The sequence below is a fragment of the Episyrphus balteatus genome, chromosome 4 (assembly GCF_945859705.1).
Source record: "Episyrphus balteatus chromosome 4, idEpiBalt1.1, whole genome shotgun sequence".
NCBI lineage: Eukaryota > Metazoa > Arthropoda > Insecta > Diptera > Syrphidae > Episyrphus > Episyrphus balteatus.
Genome location: NC_079137.1, coordinates 63,469,474 through 63,489,952, shown reverse-complemented (window position 1 = coordinate 63,489,952; position 20,479 = coordinate 63,469,474). Strand labels below are relative to the sequence as shown.

Genomic DNA, 20,479 nt, shown 5'->3' with positions numbered 1-20,479 from the left:
TTATAATTTTTTTTAATGATATCAATTCAGGCATTCAAACTCTTCAAAAAAAAAAAAAGAGGGAAAGGATTCTATCCTGTATTCTTCTGATTTTTTGTTTCTGAACAAATAGTAAAACAAGAGAAAACGGATGCAAATTAATTATGCGAATACTGTTGTTGGGGTCAGAATGATTAAGGGATGATGGTTGGTGGTGGTTACCATTGTTGTTCTTGACTTCCACCAGTCATTCTTTTTTTTCTATCAGGACTTGATTTATAGCATCCTTTTATATGCAAATAATCGTCATTAAACCATGAAAAGCTTTGCAGATATTTTTTTCTGTGTGTGTTTGTGGCTTCAAAACAAAAGCTAGAATAATATAAATCAATAATTAGGGTTCAAACGAGTCTGGGCGAAAATTCAATTATCCCTTCCTAAGTTAAAAACTCCACTTCAAATTTTTTAATCCCCTTTTTTATTAACTAATTTTAATTTTTACTTAATTTTCTTCCAGGTTATACAATCGAAAAAAACGAGAAGCCTACAAATTAATTCTACCAAAACATAAACCTCGCAATTTCCGTGAAGCAGCTATGCGAAGTGATCAATCGGGTGGACTATTGCATTTAAAAATTTCCTCTCCATCATCAGTTACATTGATCAATCAAAAAGCTGTTATCAAAGCTACTACCTCAACTCCAATCATATCACGAGTTGAATCTTCATCATCATCATCCAGACCTGGTCCAGCATCTAGAACACAAAGATCAAGACCTCAAGAAGATAATGTTATTGATTTAGATTCGTCACCTGAAAAGACACAAGATTGTAAATCAACACCTCGTGGAGTTGAAGATCAAAGAAAATTAGAATTTGATCTTAAAAAACCACCTGATAATAAAAAAGAAGACGAAGATAATCAAGACTCTTCAAAAATGCAACAAACCGATAAGGTACGTGATAGTATACAAAAATCCACCGAAGAAGTTGAAGAAGTCAAGTCCGGGGCAGTGGACCGTTTGAAATGTGAACAGAACAAAGAGAATCTTCAGAGTAATGAAGCACTCAAAAAAGATAGCGATAACGAAGTGGTGACGATGAAAGTCGAAACAGAAGCCAAGGATGCAGCAGCTGCATCGATTGAAGATATGGATACAAATGAACAAGAGGCCAACGACGAAAGCACAATCAAGGCATCGTCGGGTTTGGCCATATCTTCAGTGTCAACTCTAAAAGTTGATATCAAAGAAGAAAAACCCGACAATGAAAGTACAACTCCGCCAGTAACTGAAGATGTTGTTTCAACAGCATCAAAAGTTACAGTCGAAGATGTACCAGAGAAGGAAACAAATGCAGCTGCCTCTTCCCCACATCCAGTATCATCAGCAAGCACTAATAAACGTCGCCGATCATCATCATCTTCATTAACTGTAGATAAATCCAAGACATCCAAATCAACCATCGCACCAACAACAACAGAATCGAATCAAGAAGATGACGAAGAATACATTCATCCAACTAAAAAACTTCGTGAAGAATTACAAATTGCCTATCCCGCCCATGATCGTATTCTCAATGAATACATTGAGAAAACCTCCAACGACTCCATCGATACCATACAAAGGCACATTGATCAAATGGTATCGGAAATTCATACGCTCAATGATATGATCAAAGCCAAAGAAGTCGAATGGAATAATATGTTGCATCTGAAGAAAGTTAAAGAAGAAATATGCTTTCGATTAACTAGACGAAAGCAATGTTTAGAAATAATGTCAACTAAAGTTGGTGAAACTGGTGGTCGTTCAGCGGGACTGGATGATGAATATATGATGGGCAATGAATCGGCAATAATTTTGGGTGGTAAAAATAGTACACCAGCTAAAACAAATATTCAACTATCATCGACACCAATTGCAGCGGCTATTAGTTCGCTAAGTAGCAATATTTGTAATTTTACAGCAGTGAGTAGTTCTTCGACGACAGCACCAACAACTGCTCAACTGATTATACAGAATAGAGCAAATATGAAGAGTTCAGATTTGGTGAAAGAGAAGGCGAATACATTGAGACTGCATCGGTGAGTATTTTTTTTTTTTTTTATTTTGTAGTTTTGAAGTTGCTTTTTTTCCTGCTTGTTTGTTTTTGGAATGCTAGAATGTTGGATAGATGAAGGAGATGTTAACACTCTTTCTCCAACACTAAATGGCACGTATGAAATAAGAATGAGATTAAGCTCTTAACTCACTTTTCAGTACATTTTCTTGAGATAGATCTCTAGAAAATGTACAGAAAAGTGAGATAGAGCTTAAGCTCGTTCTTTTTGTATAAGAGCCAATGTGTTTTTTTTTTGTTCTAATTAGTTAACAAAATTCTTAGTGACAAAAATAACCCAGTGGCAATCACATTTTTATTTTGTTTTTAATTTCATTTGTTTTTTTTTTTTTCTTATTACTTACTCCTTTTCGGTTAAAATAAATATCAATGACAGAAGCTAACTTTAACCAGTACTTATTTAAGAAAGCGATCATAGTCCAAGGTGGGTCTCGACATCTACCAGCAAACCTCCCTAGCCAGCCCGATCTCCAGCTTAGCTGGGTTCGATTGATTAAGAATGTTTACGACTTTTTCACATCACATAAAATGTGGTCTTCCCTTGCCACGTTGTCCATCTGGATTGAATACAAATACTATAGCTCGTTGTTGAATTTTCTTCTCATCTTTCCGCCGATACACATTGGAACGAAACTTATTTGAAGACTTTTTTTCTCTCAAAGCAACCCAGAAGATTTTTATTCACTCTTCTCAATTACCATGCTTATTCGTTACTCAAATGTGGTCAATATCAGTTAAAAGGTTAAAAATCCTCTGTTAACATGCTATTTAGCCGAAGAGATAGAATAGTTTGACCCTTTTTCAGGAAATAAAAACTTTTGCTTAAGATAACTACATAAATATTGTGGGACGATATGTCGTACATGCGACATCATTTAAAGGAGCCAGGCCTAGTGACTTACAACTCTCAACTATTTTTATGTGCGTGTAATTAATTTGCAAAAATACAAGGGAAGAAGCAGAGATGCACTTTTTCAAGAAAATGATACTCTTGGAAGCCTTGTTAGGTAACTTAGAAGATATCTGTGGGACCAATTCTCGAAACAAGTTTTGGTTTGAAGATATGGATTTGCAGTGAACAAGTGCATCCATTTAGGTTAAAAAATTACAAATCTATTTTTTAAGATTTTTGAAAAAAATCAAGGTTAACCCCTTGCCAAAATAAAATGCATTTTCAAAATTTTTCTTTCATATCTATCGACTGTGAGGTATCAAAAGAAAGGTCTCTTTAATATCTATTGATAAATTAATTTTTAAGGTGGTCAAAGTTGAGAATAAAACCCACGACCTCTGGTGCCATACTGCCCATAATATCGTAAAGGCCCTAACTAATAATTTTCGATTTTGATTTTTTTTGTTTTCATATTTGGAGTACGGGCATTGACTCTGATTTATCCTCATTTATTTTTTTAGCCTAGGTTTTTAAATAAGTCAGAAAATTCAAAATGTACTTTTGGTTTTTGTTTCATTTTTATATGCAAATTGCGATATTAGATTTATTGTTTCCCTCTATAACTCAGAAGTAAGAAAAATGTAGTAAGGGCCTTTACGAGATTATGGGCAGCATAGGCCATTGCACTAACCATCGCGCCACGGAGTATTACAAGATAACTCGATGAGACTATCAAAAAGAAAAAAAAAAAACACTCACCATTTTTCCAACCGAAAATACAATTTTATGTTCAAGTTTCGTTAACAGTAATTATTATGTACTGACTAACTTTTGATTATACTATTGCCTTTTCCAGCCAGGTCGATTTTTATCCAGTCATCTTAATTTGTACCTCAAGTCGTTGTTAATCACCTTCATTCAACCCTGCTGCTCAGTCGGAGATTAGGCCTCAATTTGTTTTGTGTATCCTCTGGCTTGATTAAAAAGACTTTGCAGGCAAGATGTTAATTTCTTTCATGGGTCCCAGCTTTTCCTTCTAAACGTTTAATGCGTTACTTTTTGTCTAGTCTTCTGGACTAGATGCTTTCCTACCTATTGATACAAACCGCACCATAAATCGTACGTACGCTCTTGCTTTGGAAGACACCAAGATAGGTTTTAACAGCATGAGTCCATGTTTATGCACCATATAATAGGACGGGGATGTTGAGTGTTTTGTAAAGCGCCTCCTTGGTTAGTTACTTAACCAGTGCAAAAACTCTGATTTTTTGCTCCTAAGCTGCACCAAGAGGAAAGTTTTAAAAACTGTTTTAATCAAAAGTGAGGAAACGGGGCACTCATCGCACCAATACCTTTCCATGAGTAAATCTTGATTAAATATATGATGCACACATTTTTTGGTCATCCCAAAGTTAATTATCACCTAAGCTAGTACAACCACTAGGGAAGGAGTTTTATTGATCGTACCTTCCGGTACGTTGAAAGTTCTCTACTTTCACTACCAAATCTCCAAAAATAGAGTTACATGGTGGAAAAAATATCATTTGAGTCCATATTCTAACAAAGGTTTGTCAATATTGCTCAATAAGACATTCTTATTCATTGAATCGCTTGCATTTTTATTATTTTCGAACTCTTATGGGCCCATGGTACCAACAGATCAAAAGAATAAACCAAATTATCGCCTACTGTGGATGAATAATTGTTTCCAATATTTCTTATGGATTTTCAAATAAATGATGAATCAAAACAAATACGAAAAAAATTAATCTCATCAGTCATCAATCACCAAGATCTTTTTTTATTGCAATTTTTATCAACTAATTAGTACAGTTGATGGAAATTTAAATGAAACTTTCTGTTGTACTAGTTCTGAAACTCTGTCCTAATTTTTCACTCGGACGTTTTTCCTTCTGCAGAACACAAGCTTATTGTTCTTTAATGGTCATCTTTAATCTTGTAAAACAATATTAGTTTTCCGAGTATTCCAGAAATTTTAGTAGTTGTCCACTAAAATTCCGTTGAGAATCTCCGTTTCTGGCAGTAATAACTGATTATAATCATGACCATGAAGATAATTATCACTATTATGATATTATATTATCAATAAAAAAGTTACTGGTCAAAGTACGCAGCTTTGCCTTTACCTTAGCTCAATCTTATCTCGTTCGGAAACTTTGCATGTAGCTTTGATAATAGCAATTATTTTTACGTAACAATCAAAAACGAGCGTATTTTCTTCTTCTTTTGCGTCCTTATTAAGAATTGATAACTTTCGGCTTTAAAGACAAACAAATCTTAAAAATTGCACTAACTAACCAAACCAATTACCTTAACATTTTCATTAACAAAATATTTTTTTTAATTTTTATTTGATTTTGTTTTTTAATTTTATTTTTATTTCATCCCACTCATAATTTAACTCATCGCCACATTAATTTTTTGTCTTGTAAAAATTAACCTGCACCTCCTCCTGTTTTTCTGAAAAAAACAGCCTTCTTGTTTCTAGAAATATCCTTCCGAAGCCCAACACAGCATCGGCCAACACATCAACTGCATCTAATACTGCTGCTCCAACTAACAATAGCCAACAACAACAACAACAGAGTCCTTCAACAAATGGTCCAACATCCACACAACAACAACCTAATGCCAGCAATCAACCAATTCTAAACAGTTATTTAACAGCAACAGATAGTGTCCAACAACTAGTTGATATGATGAATGGACATCACAATCATAGTGGACTACAAAATGGCTTAGCAAACAACAGCCAATCAGCAGCAGCAGCTATGGTCGGTCGACAGGGACCCTTCAAAGATGTGCGCAGCATTATTGCAGACTTTAGACAACAGCACCCGGAGGTGGTGCCACGCCGAGGCCGAAGAGTAAAGACTAATAACAATAATTCCAACTTATCGGATTCCAATACGATTCTGGGGAACGCTTTGAAATCTGATACGGTGGGAATGGGATTACCAATCAGAACGAGGCATGTAAAGAATTTTTTTTTCTCTCTCCTCTCATTTATAGAATTCCCGCCCCTCGAGTAATGATTCGTCTTCGCAAAGCATGACCACCCACACAAATCAAGTGACCACCAATCACAATAGTGTGAATTCCTTTAAAGATGTTTTGGCACCTTTCTCGAAATCTCAAGGAGCTGTTAGATCGGCTGGCGGACAACAACAGAATCCTCCGTATCCGGAAGTTACACTGCATCCAGTTTCGACGCCATTAAATGCGTCGGGGGGACAAGATCAACCGACTGGGTCTCTTCTTCATGGCATTCTTACAAAGGTAAGTTCGAGGTTTTTTTTGATTTTATATCTTCATTAATATATTCCCTTTTGCATTGCAGTTCTCTCGGCCGAGTGAGTCGGCCAATACCAAATCTGCTGCTAACCAAGCATCAGCTAATTACATAAGTAATTTCTCGCCAACTCTCGCCAGGCTACTAACAGCCCCTGAACGCATCTCTCCGAGTGGAGCTGGATCTGGACCAAATCAGAGTCACCACAATTCATCAGTTGGAATGGGTGGTGACGGAGGAAGCAATATTAACAACAGCGGCAGTGGCCACCAATCTATGCCTGGCTTTGGGGTCAACCTATCCAAAGTGGTTGGTCATAATAGTGAGATAACAATCACACCGGTTATGAATTCCATGAATCACATGAATCAACAGTCGATACTACAACAGCAGTTGCAACAGCAACAAATCAAGGATGTACTAACGCGAGCCGCTGCTGCTGTTAGTGCTGCCAATAATAGTGCCAAGGATGAGCATTTTTTGAAACTTGTAAGAATATTTCATTGAAATTTAGTTTTTTAGTAGTTAAGTGATTTAATGTCAATTTAATCTTGGGTCCCTTTTTGCTTTTCTCTATCGCTTTTGTATTTTCTTTTATTTGTTTTTTCTTTTTTCTCGTTTTTTTTTCTTTTTCTTCTTCATTTTTTTTGTCGATTTAGTCATCATTTGTAGCGCCATCTGCTCCTAATAATGATGACGATGCCGAAGATAGTGTTGATCGGCTGGTTATTGATGAAGGTGATTTAATGAATGTGGGTGGTGAAGAACATCATCGAATTGCACCGCATGCAATTGGCCAAGAATTCAATGAGAATGAAGTTCCTGTTTGTCAAGGATGCAAGAAGCACGAAGCACAATTTGTGTGTGCCGGTTGTGGTAATCAATGGTATTGCAGTCGAGAGTGTCAGGTGAGTTTTGAAATAATTATTGTATTGTATTGACTGTTGTAGGCGAATTTAAGTTATTTTTTTAATTTTATTATGGTTCTTTGAATAATGAGCTCAATCAAGTGTTAGAAAAAGCCATTAGGCGTGTTTTTTTGGCAAAGCTATCCGCAGTAGGATTTCCCAAATATCAACATTGACCAAAAATTCATATGCACGCACCAAGAAAAAGGAAAACATAAATTTAATTTAGCTTCTATTCATATCGGCAGCTGCGTGTTGTTTTTGTAATGCATGTAAACGCCAACTGCGGATACGGATAGCAATGCCAAAAAAACACAGCTATTATAATCTTTGAAAAGCCTTCCAACATTTTAGAAAATCTTTAGGTGAGATAGAGATAAATGCAAATGTAAAGATTCCTTCCTACATTAGAGGATCTTTTAAATTTATTGAGGATCAAAAATATTTGTTGGAGCAATTTCTTTCAATATAAAATAAACGAACTCTCTCAACATCTGCACTGAACATTAAATAACCCACAGAAAAAAGAAAACTTAAATGTTGTGCATTTAAATTTACTTTCAAATGCTTAGAAATATTTAAGAAGATTGTTATGGATAAACGGATTTTAATAATGTTTAAGAATAAATTCAACAATCATTTATTGTACTGTACAGATTTTTAAACTTAATGGGTGAATTTGTAAAATGCCATAAATCCTTTAGTAATCCTTAATGTGCCATGAAGTAATGAAATTCATATAACCATTAAAACAAGTAAATAAAATTGATTTTTTTTTTAATGTTTTTTCGTTGATTTTATTTTGTCCGAAGATGAGCTGGACGAATAAATTAATTCACTGAAAACTTCTTCCATTTGAACTCAAAACTATTTTAATTCTTTCTTGAACTGAAACAAATTATTATAAAACAAAAACTTGTCAAAGCGATGGCTGTCAATTATGATGCATAGTGATATTATTAAAAGAGGGGTAGGTTTGCAAAAAATCTAGTTCTGGAAAATTGAAAAAATAAGCCCAATCGAAGGCAAAAACTGTCAATATCAATTTTTTAAAACATCTTAATCAGAAATAAATTGATACTTGTTACCAAACAAAAACCCTATAAATGATTTGTAAAAATCCTAACAATTTTTCGATTATTAGAAATTTGAGCTTTTCAGTCTTAAGAAGAAATGCTTTTTTAAGTTAGACTTTCCCTAGGTATAGGAGGCTATTTTTATATGCAAATGAGGTACATCCATATTTCAGATCTATGGATAGTATCACCTTTGAAATAAATTGGCTTTTTGTTACCTACCCAGTCAAGTTCTGTAGCCATTTTCGACCCTCCTTAAATTTCTATACCAAAAACCATAAAAATTTCAAACTCTTTATTGGTGGAAAATTCAAAAAATGAACTGTTGAAATGTTGAAAAATTATTTAAATGCTCATAAGAATAACTTTAGGTGGAAAAAGGGAACAAATTGGTTTTCCAAGCTATACGTATAATTTTACATCAAATTTACAAACAAACCTGTGAGAGTAAATTCACATAAAAAAATGTATTTATAAATTAAACGACTGCTACATACATACATACTTGTAAAAAAACACGTGTTGTAGGGTTCTGAGTGGAATAATCGATTAGCAGGTTCTCTCTGATGGAAGAAACAAAATACAAATTTTTTTTCAATACAAAAGTTAAGCGAACAACCTTTTAATGAAAAAAATCTGAAAGTAGAGATGAGACTTTGACTTTTCTAAAAACTCTAATATGGCATAAATCGTTGCCTCAGAAGCAAAGTGTTATATCTCAAAATTAAGCGCTTTTGAGTTAAGTATACAGAAAAAATCACAAAACAAATAAGCTATTTTCTGGTCAAACTGTCATTTAAATGCTTCTTAAACTGAAGGCGTGAGGGCATAATATCGTTTTGCATTAAAGGTACAATCCCTTTTAATAAATAAAATTATTGGTTTCATTTAATGCAAAAATACACTTTTTCAAGCATTGCTAAAAAAACACAAGAAAATTATTTTTATGTGAAACGACATAAGATTTTCTTGTTTATTTAAAAGATAGAGGACCAAAAAATAAATTTTAATTATTCTACAACTTTTAGCTCTTCGCATAAACTCTAGATGAAAATTAGTTTTTTTAAGAATAAAAATATTTCAAATCGCTTTTCTGAAAAACTCTAAATTTTGAGATAGAACACTTTGCTTCTGAAGCGGCGAAATATGCAGATAAATTTACCCAATGAACAGTGAAACAGTGAGTTAAAAAACATCAGGCCAGCAAAGTTTGATTTAAAATCGAAACTAAATTTTTTTTTTCAATTTTCGTATTTTTCCATACTTGCTGTTAGGCTGCTGTTTTCCTTCAATTCCATTATAATCTTTGAACAACAACAACAACAGAATCTTGAAGGTGCTACAACCAAGTGCTTGTAACTTTAGCCATAAACACTCTTTAGAAAAAAAAAATAAGTCCTACAATTTAATAGTTTGAAGGAGTTGTTCAAATTTTCACTCAATGTGTTTGGTTTTTAAAAACCAACTATTAAAATGGATGTAATAAATCTTCAAGTTCCAAGGCCAAAATAATTGTTGGGAATTAAGAAGAAAATATACCGTAATGAGTTTAAAACTTTTATTCCCAAATCGTTAATGCCAAGCTTCATAAACATTTTTTTTTAATATTTAATAAAACAAAAATCTTAAAATCTATTATTCCACAAGTATGTTGGTGTCTTTGTTTGAATCCAACCTACTTTACATAAAATTAATTTTTTGTATAATCTTTTATTATAGTCTCTCTTAGACAATAAAAAAGATGTCAGATTTTAACAGTTTTTGAATTAAGGAAAAAAGTTCTTATAGACACCATTATGTTGAAACAAATCACCATATATTAAAGCACTACCTCAAAAACAGTCAAAATAAGGTTTTTTTTTTGCATTTTCTAACGTTAACATTTCAAAAACGGAAACTAATTATTTATCTGACTTCGGTTTAGCACCCTTTTAACCTCCAGAAAAGTATACTTGTGTTCTGAATCCAAAAAAAGTTTAATTTTCTAGACCAGTGTTATTTATTAAACTTAAATTCGTTCTAACAGTTTCTATATTTAATCTTAAAATGTGCACTTTTAACAATCTCCTTTCTTACAGGTATCAGCGTGGGATGATCACTCGGAAGTTTGTACAGGTTAATTAATTATAAAATTCATAGTTATTACTTTTAAGTTATATTTAATTACATATAGACTTAGATTTTGAAATATTAAAAAAAAGAACATACAAAGTATATTATTTATATAAAAAAAACACATATATATATATTATATATTTCTAAAGGTTTTTTTCTTATCTTTATTGAAATATTCATTCGGAGAGAATAAAACCGAAGAGAAAATTTTTTTTTTGCAATCATTCTTATTACCTATTATTCGTAGAACTTTAGTTTTTAAATAAAAACCAAAAACAACAACAAAACAAAACAAAATGCAAAAATAAAAAAACATAATGTTTATTTAATTTGCGACAAATTAAAATTAAAAATTTGATTAAATCTATTAGTTTTGTAGTAGACCAATGAATTTCCAAAAGAAATAAAATTTTCTTCTTCTAATTCTATTTTCTATAAAAATATTAACTACATTCGGCAACTATATTTAAAAACAAAACAAAAAAAATCTCTTTTGGCCGTTTAAGTATTTTGTTTAAAACAAAATTTAAAATTTAAAAAAAAAAAAAAAAAAACAAAACTTAGTAACAAATCTTATTTTCCAAGACTCAATTCTAATCTATTCAAGCTCAACTTTCATTCAACATACCAATACAAACTAAAAAAAAAAAAAAAATTGATGATTATTATTTTTTTTTTATAAATTTTCTCTTTTTCCCCCACAGCTACCAAACAGATCAGAAATAATTTTAATATGTTGAAATCTAGAGATTTAGAGAAAGATGAAGAATATTTAATTATCAGGCGAAGAAAGAAAAATAAGTTCTTACCCCAGTTTTACTAAATGTTTAGAAATAAAGTTAAAAAAAAAGAACACACAAAAACTACACACAATAAAATTCAGAACAAAAAAAAAAAAAACAAATAAAATGTTATATGTCAAAATAATAATTAAATAAATAAAAAAATAAAACAAAATAAATAAGATACACATAATGATTAATAATAATAAAAAAAATAAAACATATTTAAATTAACGCACGTACATCGTACACAAAGGTAGAATATGCTTTTTTTAAACAAAACTATTATTATTATACGTGTGTTTATGTTTTCCTATTATAAAAACAAAAAAATAATAATAATTACACAAAAATAATTTTGTTTGTTTTAAAAATAATTATTATAAGTATGTATTTGTATAGAACAAAAAAATAAAATATTCCCTTTCAACAAAAAACAAAAAAAATAAATACAAACATATTATTTTCTATATTTTATTTTTTGAATTTATTTCACAGTGTTTTTAACTTATGCTTTATAAAACGCAACTTGTAGGAATAAAATAGGACCAAATACCAATATCATGTTTATTTTTCTCTCATACCTATGAACATTTTAGAAATAATAAAAAATGAAAATTATGAAAAGTGATTTTTAACAGATTTTTTTTATTTAAATTTTTAAATTGCGGGGTTGGAAACCGACAGTAAAACATCGACCTAAATGCAAAAACTAGATTTTCTAAGTTAAGTATTCAAAATAATAGTGCTTTCCAAAAAAAGACCTACTAGTACCTACAGTATTAAAACACCGTCATTTAAAAATTTCAATTCCGTTTTTCTTAGCATCAACATTTGTATTTACGTCGTTGTTTTACTGAAGGTGCAATATTGATTTTTTGTATAGGGATCTCTGGGTGTCTCCTTTAAACATGGCAACAGCAAGAGACTAGGTCTTGTTCTATTTTTTTTTGAATTAGTATTTCTAATTCTATCAAGTTTTGCTAATCTTTCTCTCATATTAAGCATCTTTATTTGAGCTGTCTTTAACTTACCCTCATACTTTCTGTACATTGTCTAACATATAGGAATTTTTTAGTGTCCTCTTCAAATTCTTTTCAAATATGGCAATTTGTCCATCAGGATCCAAGTCAAGATTTTTAACCGCATTGGAGCGATCGGTGTAGAGCCTCCTTTTAAGCTTAGGGCGCATTTTTCAATCAACTTTCTTGCCATTTCATCCATTCTGCGCTTTACGCCATCACTAGTTGCTTTGCTATTGATCAAATATATACAATTTTCACAATTTTGGAAAGCACTATTCCATTCAAATAAATGTCAGGAATAGTTTGCATAAGTATTACGTCATTTCATGCATGGAGTTCTCATAGAGTAGCATAGTGGTCGTTAAGCTTCTTTGCCCAACGTTTTAAAAATCCGATCATAGAGTTCGCTTTGTAATATCATTGATGTATTCACTGAATTCTAATACACAAGTCTCTGGAACGAACAACCCGACGAGGTTGCTTTTGCAACTTTGAGGGTTTGGCTTCATTTATCATAAAGGAGATAATGACGTTATAATTTCTATGGTAGATATAATATGCCAAACAACTGAAGATATCTCGGACAGTAAAATAGATATCAGGTCTTGAAAGAAAGAAAGCAGTTCTTATAGAATTCGTTACTAAATGTATTTTAACAATTTTTCTTATATAAAAGCAGTAAAACAACGTTTTTTTTTTGCAATTTCTAATAGTAATATTTCAAAAACGGGAGCTGATTAATTTTTGTCTGATTTTAATTTTGTTAACCAGTGTTAATCATCTATGTATTAGCGATTAAAGAGGATCTTAAACTAATGTGTCATGCTGTAGGCATTTAAAATAATCCTCATCACAAAAGAATAACGATGGTTCTCAAAACTGTAATTATAATTATTGGAGATCGTAACTGATGACATGCTCAAATATTGTTCCGTTTCGGTTTGTTTATTTGAAATTTTGAAAGCTGACCAGTGTAAGCAGCGTAAAATTATACTGCTTGCATCATATTCTAGATTTCCCTGGCCTTCACATACCAAAGTTCATCCTTGTCGTTCATGGATGGTCGGTCATTAATCTTTTCACCAGCAGGTTGGGTTGGTTGATGGTGTTTATGATAAATTGATTGGACAAGATGCAATTCCACTGGAATATTTTGGCTTTTTGCTAAACTCATGTATTATTGAAATGTTTCTCCCACTGTCAATCGAAGGTGAGTAGAGTACCTATGTGAAATAAACTCCTGCTCAAAATTAACGCACATCTCTTTAGTTTTGTAGTTAGATCCCTGTACATTACATATTTTAAATTATCTTCATATTCTATTGAGTATTTTCGTTGTAAACCAATTCTAAGGCTGATTAGCATGCTGTTAAGGATTTCTGTCTCGCATATTTGGCCATTTTACCCAGGTGGAAAGCTCATTTATTTGGCACATGTTGTGAAGCATATTTATGACTCACCTCTAAAATTTTCCCAGGTTGAAAGACAACTTTCAGCAAATTCCATCCTGTGAATTTGAACTCACACTTTTTTCATCTGAGAAAAGAACCATAATTCTGAGATTAAAGGTAATAAAATAATAGATTTTTTTCTATAGAATAAAAAGGGTGTGCGTTAAATTTGAGGATGAGTGTATTGTTAAAATGTTCTTCTTGAAGAATTGGGTTGGTGTTCAACAAAGTAAAATTATAGCTGGGGATTGGTCGGAGTTTGTTAATTGGCGTATTCCGGTTTTATAATTCCTAGCATAACCTTAAATGACTGTAAATATGTGTTTTTCAAAAATGTACTGAACATTTTTTTTTTTGTATTAAAAAATTATTGCATTCAAAATAATAAAAGTCTAATTTGAAAAGCAAAAAATAAAGTGTTCTTTTGTTTTTTTTGTTACTTTATAATAGAATTCGTGACGAGAAGGAATTTTTCTTCTCCAAAAAAACATAAAAAATATATTTATTTAAGTTTTCATTTACAGATTCTTCAGAATTGGATTGATTGTATACACCCGCTTCAAAATAATAAAAACAATGAACTAAAATAAACTCAGGCATATTTTTTTAATTTTGTTGTTTTATTAAAAAAACGTATTTCATCCATAAACAATAGATTGTTTGTTTTTTTACATACCTACAAACTTTTATAGTTTTATAACAAAGCCTAAATAAATACTGAATAGAACAATAATGGAAAAATAAATTATTATGTGACCATAGTTTGTATCTATTTGTATTTAATAAAAAAAAAATAATAAACTTATTGTACAACAAAATAATCTATAAATAAAATCAGTATTTATAATAGTAACTATACAATATGCCAAAATTTAAAAAATGTTTTTTTTTGTTTAAAATAAAAAAAATTAACAACAAGCTGCAGAAGAAGATAAAATATTAAAATAATATGTATTAATAAAAATTCTTTCATACATACAAAAATTTTAAATATATAATAAAATACAAATAGAGTAGATATTTTTACAATAGGCATATACATTTTTTGTTTTTACATAAATGTAATTTAATATTTTTTTTTTTGGCATATCCGTTTAAGAATATATCAAAACCAACATCATGTATATTTCGAAAGATTAATACATACATTATTAACTTTTGAATTAAAATAAAAAAATAATAAAAAAAAAAATCAATAAAATAATGATAATAATCAATATTTCCAAATGTTTAATTATAAAATAACTATATCCACAGTCGGGAACACTTTTGAATGGATTATGTTATCAACTGATTTTGATGGAACTTTTAAAGTTTATTCTTAGAAACTAATAAAATATTTTATTAGTCGTTTTTTGGACAAATCCGCCCACTTTCAAGCACAAAAAGTCCGACTTCCATACTCACTTTTTTAATAAATATTTTTCTCGGAAATGATAGAAATGGTAAAATTTTTGAACCTTTTTATTTTTGAGCGACTTAAAAATTTAAAAGCTTTATAATATAATATGTATCTATTTCTCGGAATCAACTATCAATTTTAATGATATTTGTAAGGCTTTTAAAAAATTATTAATTTAGATCCAATTTTTCAATAGTCAGATAAACCTCAGATAGAGCTTATTCCTAGGAATAAAAGTTTTTTTTATACTGACATTTATTCTTCTAATAGTCTAACTGACGATTGAAAAATCAGGGCTTAGTAAAATTTTATATTAGTAGTGTACTTTAAAACTTTAACTCCTGCTGATACGAGTAGTTTGCATAATGCACACATAAATTTTTTCGAAAACGACTCTAATGATTTTAATAAAATTTTCAGTGCTTAATTTTTATAAGTGATAGACTTACCCTTGCATGCTCGTACAGTGTCACCGTTTGTAACTAATAAATAAAAAAAAAACTTGCATTTTTTGTTTATGAGGGCCTTAATTCATTTTTTATTATCAATAGTATTTTTATTTTTAACTCTCTTTTCGTGTCCCTTGGGAGACCTTTCATGGCGTTGGCGACTAATGTTGCGTACGCAAAATCTTTTTCTTCTCTCCTGGACCTTGGACTCCAGCGAGGCAACTCCTCCATTGGTGTAGTTATATCCGCTAAATAAAAGTAATGGCATTATTGATCAATTTAATTAAATAGTTAAATGAAATTAATTTACATGGATCACCTGAGCTCGCCGTCGACGCCTGGACTCCATTTAATTTTTGACTGTAAAATGTAAAGAATAACATGTTACAGAAATCAATTAATTAATCATGTCTATCAAACAGCTAAATAGAGAAGATAAAGGGACAAAATAGACAATTGGACATTAGGATCAAACAAGGATGTGGAAGTTCAATCATAAAATCATATGAAATGATTTTTTTTTTTTTTTTACATACAAATTAAAATTTTCTTACATTTCTTTTTTCTTTTGCTGGCTTAAAATTAAAGCCATCTTTTTCAAATGCTTTTTTTGCATCGGCCTTAGTTCTTCGGCGCTGCTTAGCAGATCTAAAGCAAAGCAAAAATCTCTTTCGAATTCGGTGAAATTCATTTTCTGTTGGAGAAAAAAAAAACATTTAAAAATATTTATATAATACCAACGCAAATTTGTTAGACAACTTAAGAAAAAAATCCAATATTTTCTTTTATCAAGGGGTGCGGTAGTGCCCAGTCAAGTTCTCTAGCAACTTTGGTACTGCACTCTTATTTACAGAAAACAACTCAGGCCATTTTTGACCCCTTTCTTATTTCTATACCATAAAAGCCAAAAAACTTCAAACTCGTAACATTTGTTGAGCTACATTCGACATTGCATGAGTAGTTCCTGAGATATAGACCTTAAAAAATTATTTGGCGACTCTTCAGAGGGGTTTTTAGAATTATTTATTTTTTGACCAAAAATAACGGTACCTGTCATATACAAATTTCGGAAAAGTTTGATTTTCTCGAATAAGGTTAAAACGATTTTCTTTAAAAAAATTAAACTGTAGTTTTTAGGCAAGGTCTATCTTTTCATGAAACTTTTTTTTTTTTTTGAAAATCATTAAAGATAATAAATAATAAGAAATGGCAATATTAGGGAACCCAGCCAAACAGCTTAGATTTTGATGATCTTTTATTTCAAACGTCGGGAATTAAAAATACTTTAAAGTCTATAGATTCAAAATTGCCGGTATTGCCGTTTTGATTTTTTTAAATTTAATTGAAGTATTTTGTGAACAAAAAAATTTTTTTCAAAAATTTTGCTCAAATTTCATAAATTAATTGATGCCAAAAGATTGTCTAGGAAATTCAAGGAAAAAAAATATATGGGAGTGAGGGACAATCTTTCAGCGATAGATGTAATTTTCTTATTAATTGAATTCAAACACAAAAACAAATATATGAACACAACGGCAACACCTACAATATTTAAATATACATTTTTTAAAAAGCTAGAAGCTAGATCCCTGTTAATATTTCTAAAATTAAAATTAAGTAAATTGAATGAAGGGCTTTTGAAAGAATGGTAATTGAACTCAGATTAAAAAAAAAGAATTATTGACAACATTTTAACATGTCCTTTTTAAAACTTTTTCGTAATATAAAATGCATTTATTTTTCATTTTTTTTTTTTTTTTTGGTCACATTTATTATGATTTGAAATTATAAAAAGAAATGTCAATAAGTATTACAGTTTATGAAAAAAATTAAAAAGTATTTTATTTTCGAAGAATTTTTGAAAAAAATACTACTAATTTTTTTTTTAAGTTCTGTAATAAATATTACATTTTCCTCTTCGGAACTCATCTGATAATATTTATGGACAAAATTTTTTAAAAATAAATTCATAATTTTACTACGAAAAAGTTTTAAAAAAAAGTCATACCTACACAAATTTCTAAAAATCCTGAATATTGAAGCTTTTAAATTAGGTAAATTTCTTCTGAAATAATATTTTTTTTTTTCAAACCTCTACGAATTCCCTTAATTCCTATACCTTGACAGGATGTCGCTATCCATATCCACATTTAATTAGAAACTATTTCTTTAGATACTACCTTTTAATTTAACTCTCAACTGGTTAGGTGGTCCTTTATCGGGAACTTCTGCTGTAAAGTAAATCTTGTTTTTAAAAAAAATATAAAAATCTTTTATTTTTTTTAAATTTTATTTTATTTTATTTTTTTTTAATCTTAAACATATAATGGCTTATGTGCCCAATTATCCTCCCCATTAAATCTAATTTGCTCCAGTCACCAAGACCATCCATGTAGTCGGCTACCATTCTGCCGAACGTTTCGTCGTTCGCCAAACTATCATGGCTGGTCTTGGTCCTGGAGCTTGACACCGGCACATCGACATCATCCCCCAGCTCCTCATCCGTAATAGACAAACGCCCTAAATGAAATAATTAAGTAAATGTTATTAGTTAAATACAATTAATTTACCTAGAGCATCATCTACACCAACAAATGATGAGGACGCTAGTGGCACGGGTGACTCCGATTCGCCTCCGGCACGACTGTGAAATATAAAGAAGAATTTCGTGTTATAATAATGGCAACAAAATTTTCTATTATATAAATGGATAAGGAATACAATTGACAGTGACACAAAAGAAAAATAATGAAGAATATAATAAAATATTTAAAAAATTCTTACTTTGCAATATGCCGCGCTTCCGCCACCACCCACTCCTTAAATTCGGTCCTCTCCTCCTCGCTTTCTATCTTCTTCATATTCGAAACGATAAATCGCATGAATACGAAGTCGATAGTTCTTGGCGGCAATGGTGTGTCAAATGACTCCAGTGCCGCCAATATCGCCTGCAGATTTGGAGAGGATTGATTTGCTAAAAGACAGTTGAAATTAGTATTGAATTGAATATTTTTAAATTAAATTTATCTACCTTCAACACTTTTATCCAAAGACTCATCAGGACTCCGAATCTCTGACTCCGAGCTTTCACTGTAAGACAAATATATTATAATATAAGTAAAAGAATTTAATTTGAATTTCAAAATTACTTCGAAATGTAGGGCAGCAAAAATTGAAGCTCCGCAATCAAGGCCGGAGTCATTTCAACCCCGGAGTCAACCTCGGCTACAGTGGCTTTTTCAGTAGATTGATTCATCTCTGTTCAAAAAAAGAATACAAAGGAAAATAATAACAATATTAATCAATCAAGTAAAATTTGCTATAGATCAGCTGGAAAATTGTGATCGTTTAGTAGATATCACTATTTCAACTTTGAACGTTGTACAGAAAATATCAATTTTTTGTGTATAGTTTACAAACCGTCCACGCTATTAAACATTTTCTGATGCAAAACTTAGCTACACTTTATTATTAGGGGTATTCACGATCTGGTGCAACAGGCCTAGTAAAAATGTAAAATTTTATTTTTTTACAATAGATCATGAAAACCTCTCTTGTTATCTATAGTAAATATTGAATGATGTTTTTTTTTTCCTCCACCGTTGCTTCTTCTTTTTTCCATTTTTTATAATTTAATTCTTTGTTTTGTTCGGGTTAATTAATTTTCACTAATTATTACATCATTATTACATCATTAGAAACTAAATTACGGGACATGAGTAGCGACAACCATTATAAACAGAATAAAAAAGACAAACTGTTTATCATGGGCGACGCGACGGTGAGATGCCATCTGTCGAAAATAATTTTACTCCATTGTATTTTTATTTTGCAATAGGGTTAGGGTATAGCAAAAGTGCAAGACCATTGTAAAATTTCAATCCATATATTTTGTTGTTGTAGTGTTGTAAGATTTTACACTTTTGCAATGATACTAGACCAGTTGCATCGGATCGTGAATACCCCTGCCCTATTATTTCTTTTTTTTTTTAACAATTCCAAAACCAAATGTATTTTTCTTCTAAGATTGATAGTTTTTCAAACGTAAAAGTAGACAAAAATTATTTTTATTTTTTATTTTAACTCTTTAATACCGATTTTAGACCAGCAAGTCAAACACGAATGGGTCACTTTTACCTGTTTTTATAGTAAAAGTCTGTTTCCAAACTCAAAATCTCTAAACTCAAAAACACAATCTTTCACATGTAAATCATATAGGAAATAGAAATTTGCGATGCGGCAGTACTTTATATTAAACGGCTGTAAGTTTTACAATATTTTTTTTACGTCATATCGTCATTTCCAACAATATTTTCGATATAACTATGAACGAAAAAAAATATTTTTTTTAGTCAGTCTTAAATATGTACATTTCGGAACAGTTTAATTATTTCGAAAACGCCTCGAACAATTTTTTTTTTGAAAAATATCAAGTGTTAGTTTTTAGACAAGGTCTATTTTGATAAAAAAAAAATTGTTTGGAAAATCATTAATAAAATAACATTACCTGCCATAGAACCTTTTTCAAATCTAATTTTCTGTCAAACCACTGATTCAATTTCAACAAAATTTTTCACAAAAGCAATTATATATAATCAATTTAAATCAGCAATCAAATTTTGATAAAAATAATTTTTACATTATTAAAAATATTCTGATTTTTTTTTTTTTTTTTTTTTTGAAAAATAAAATTTTCGAAAACAAGACATTAAATTTTTTGAAATGCTACTTTAGAAGCATTATTTTGTATTCACTAGTGACAGGAAAAAAATGCAACAAAAGAAAATTTTTAAGCTTTGAAAGCTTTTTGTCAACATTTTAAAAAAACTTTCTGAGGAAAGATTGTTCACCTTAAAATTCTCTACAACTCTGCTATACAACTTTTTTTTGCATATACATAGAAGTTATTAATAGGTACTTTTTTTTTGTTAAAAAATACCCTTTTTTGTCTGTTTTTTTTTTTAATTTC

The 20,479-nt window shown here is 30.4% G+C and overlaps 2 protein-coding genes across 4 annotated transcripts; one reads left to right on the top strand and one right to left on the bottom strand.

The window, feature by feature from the left end:
* The first annotated feature begins 476 nt into the window (after positions 1-476).
* LOC129918644 (uncharacterized) lies at positions 477-11,300 on the top strand. 3 transcript variants are annotated; one of them, XM_055999271.1, is made up of 7 exons: positions 477-2,062; positions 5,499-5,952; positions 6,023-6,289; positions 6,351-6,791; positions 6,962-7,210; positions 10,365-10,401; positions 11,106-11,300. In XM_055999271.1, exons 1-7 carry the CDS (start codon positions 576-578, stop codon positions 11,222-11,224), a joined length of 3,054 nt encoding a protein of 1,017 aa, XP_055855246.1. In that variant the 5' UTR covers positions 477-575; the 3' UTR covers positions 11,225-11,300. The 3 variants fall into 3 exon arrangements, with proteins under 3 accessions (XP_055855246.1, XP_055855247.1, XP_055855245.1); XM_055999272.1 differs by having other exon boundaries at positions 5,484-5,877; XM_055999270.1 differs by having other exon boundaries at positions 5,484-5,952.
* Positions 11,301-17,794: 6,494 nt separating this feature from the next.
* On the bottom strand, positions 17,795-18,766 carry LOC129919310 (uncharacterized). Its single transcript, XM_056000166.1, has 5 exons — positions 18,660-18,766; positions 18,542-18,600; positions 18,295-18,484; positions 18,081-18,154; positions 17,795-18,030 (listed from the first exon to the last, which is right to left on the bottom strand). The coding sequence occupies exons 1-5, from the start codon at positions 18,764-18,766 to the stop codon at positions 17,810-17,812; spliced, it is 651 nt and encodes a 216-aa protein (XP_055856141.1). The 3' UTR covers positions 17,795-17,809.
* Positions 18,767-20,479: the final 1,713 nt, after the last annotated feature.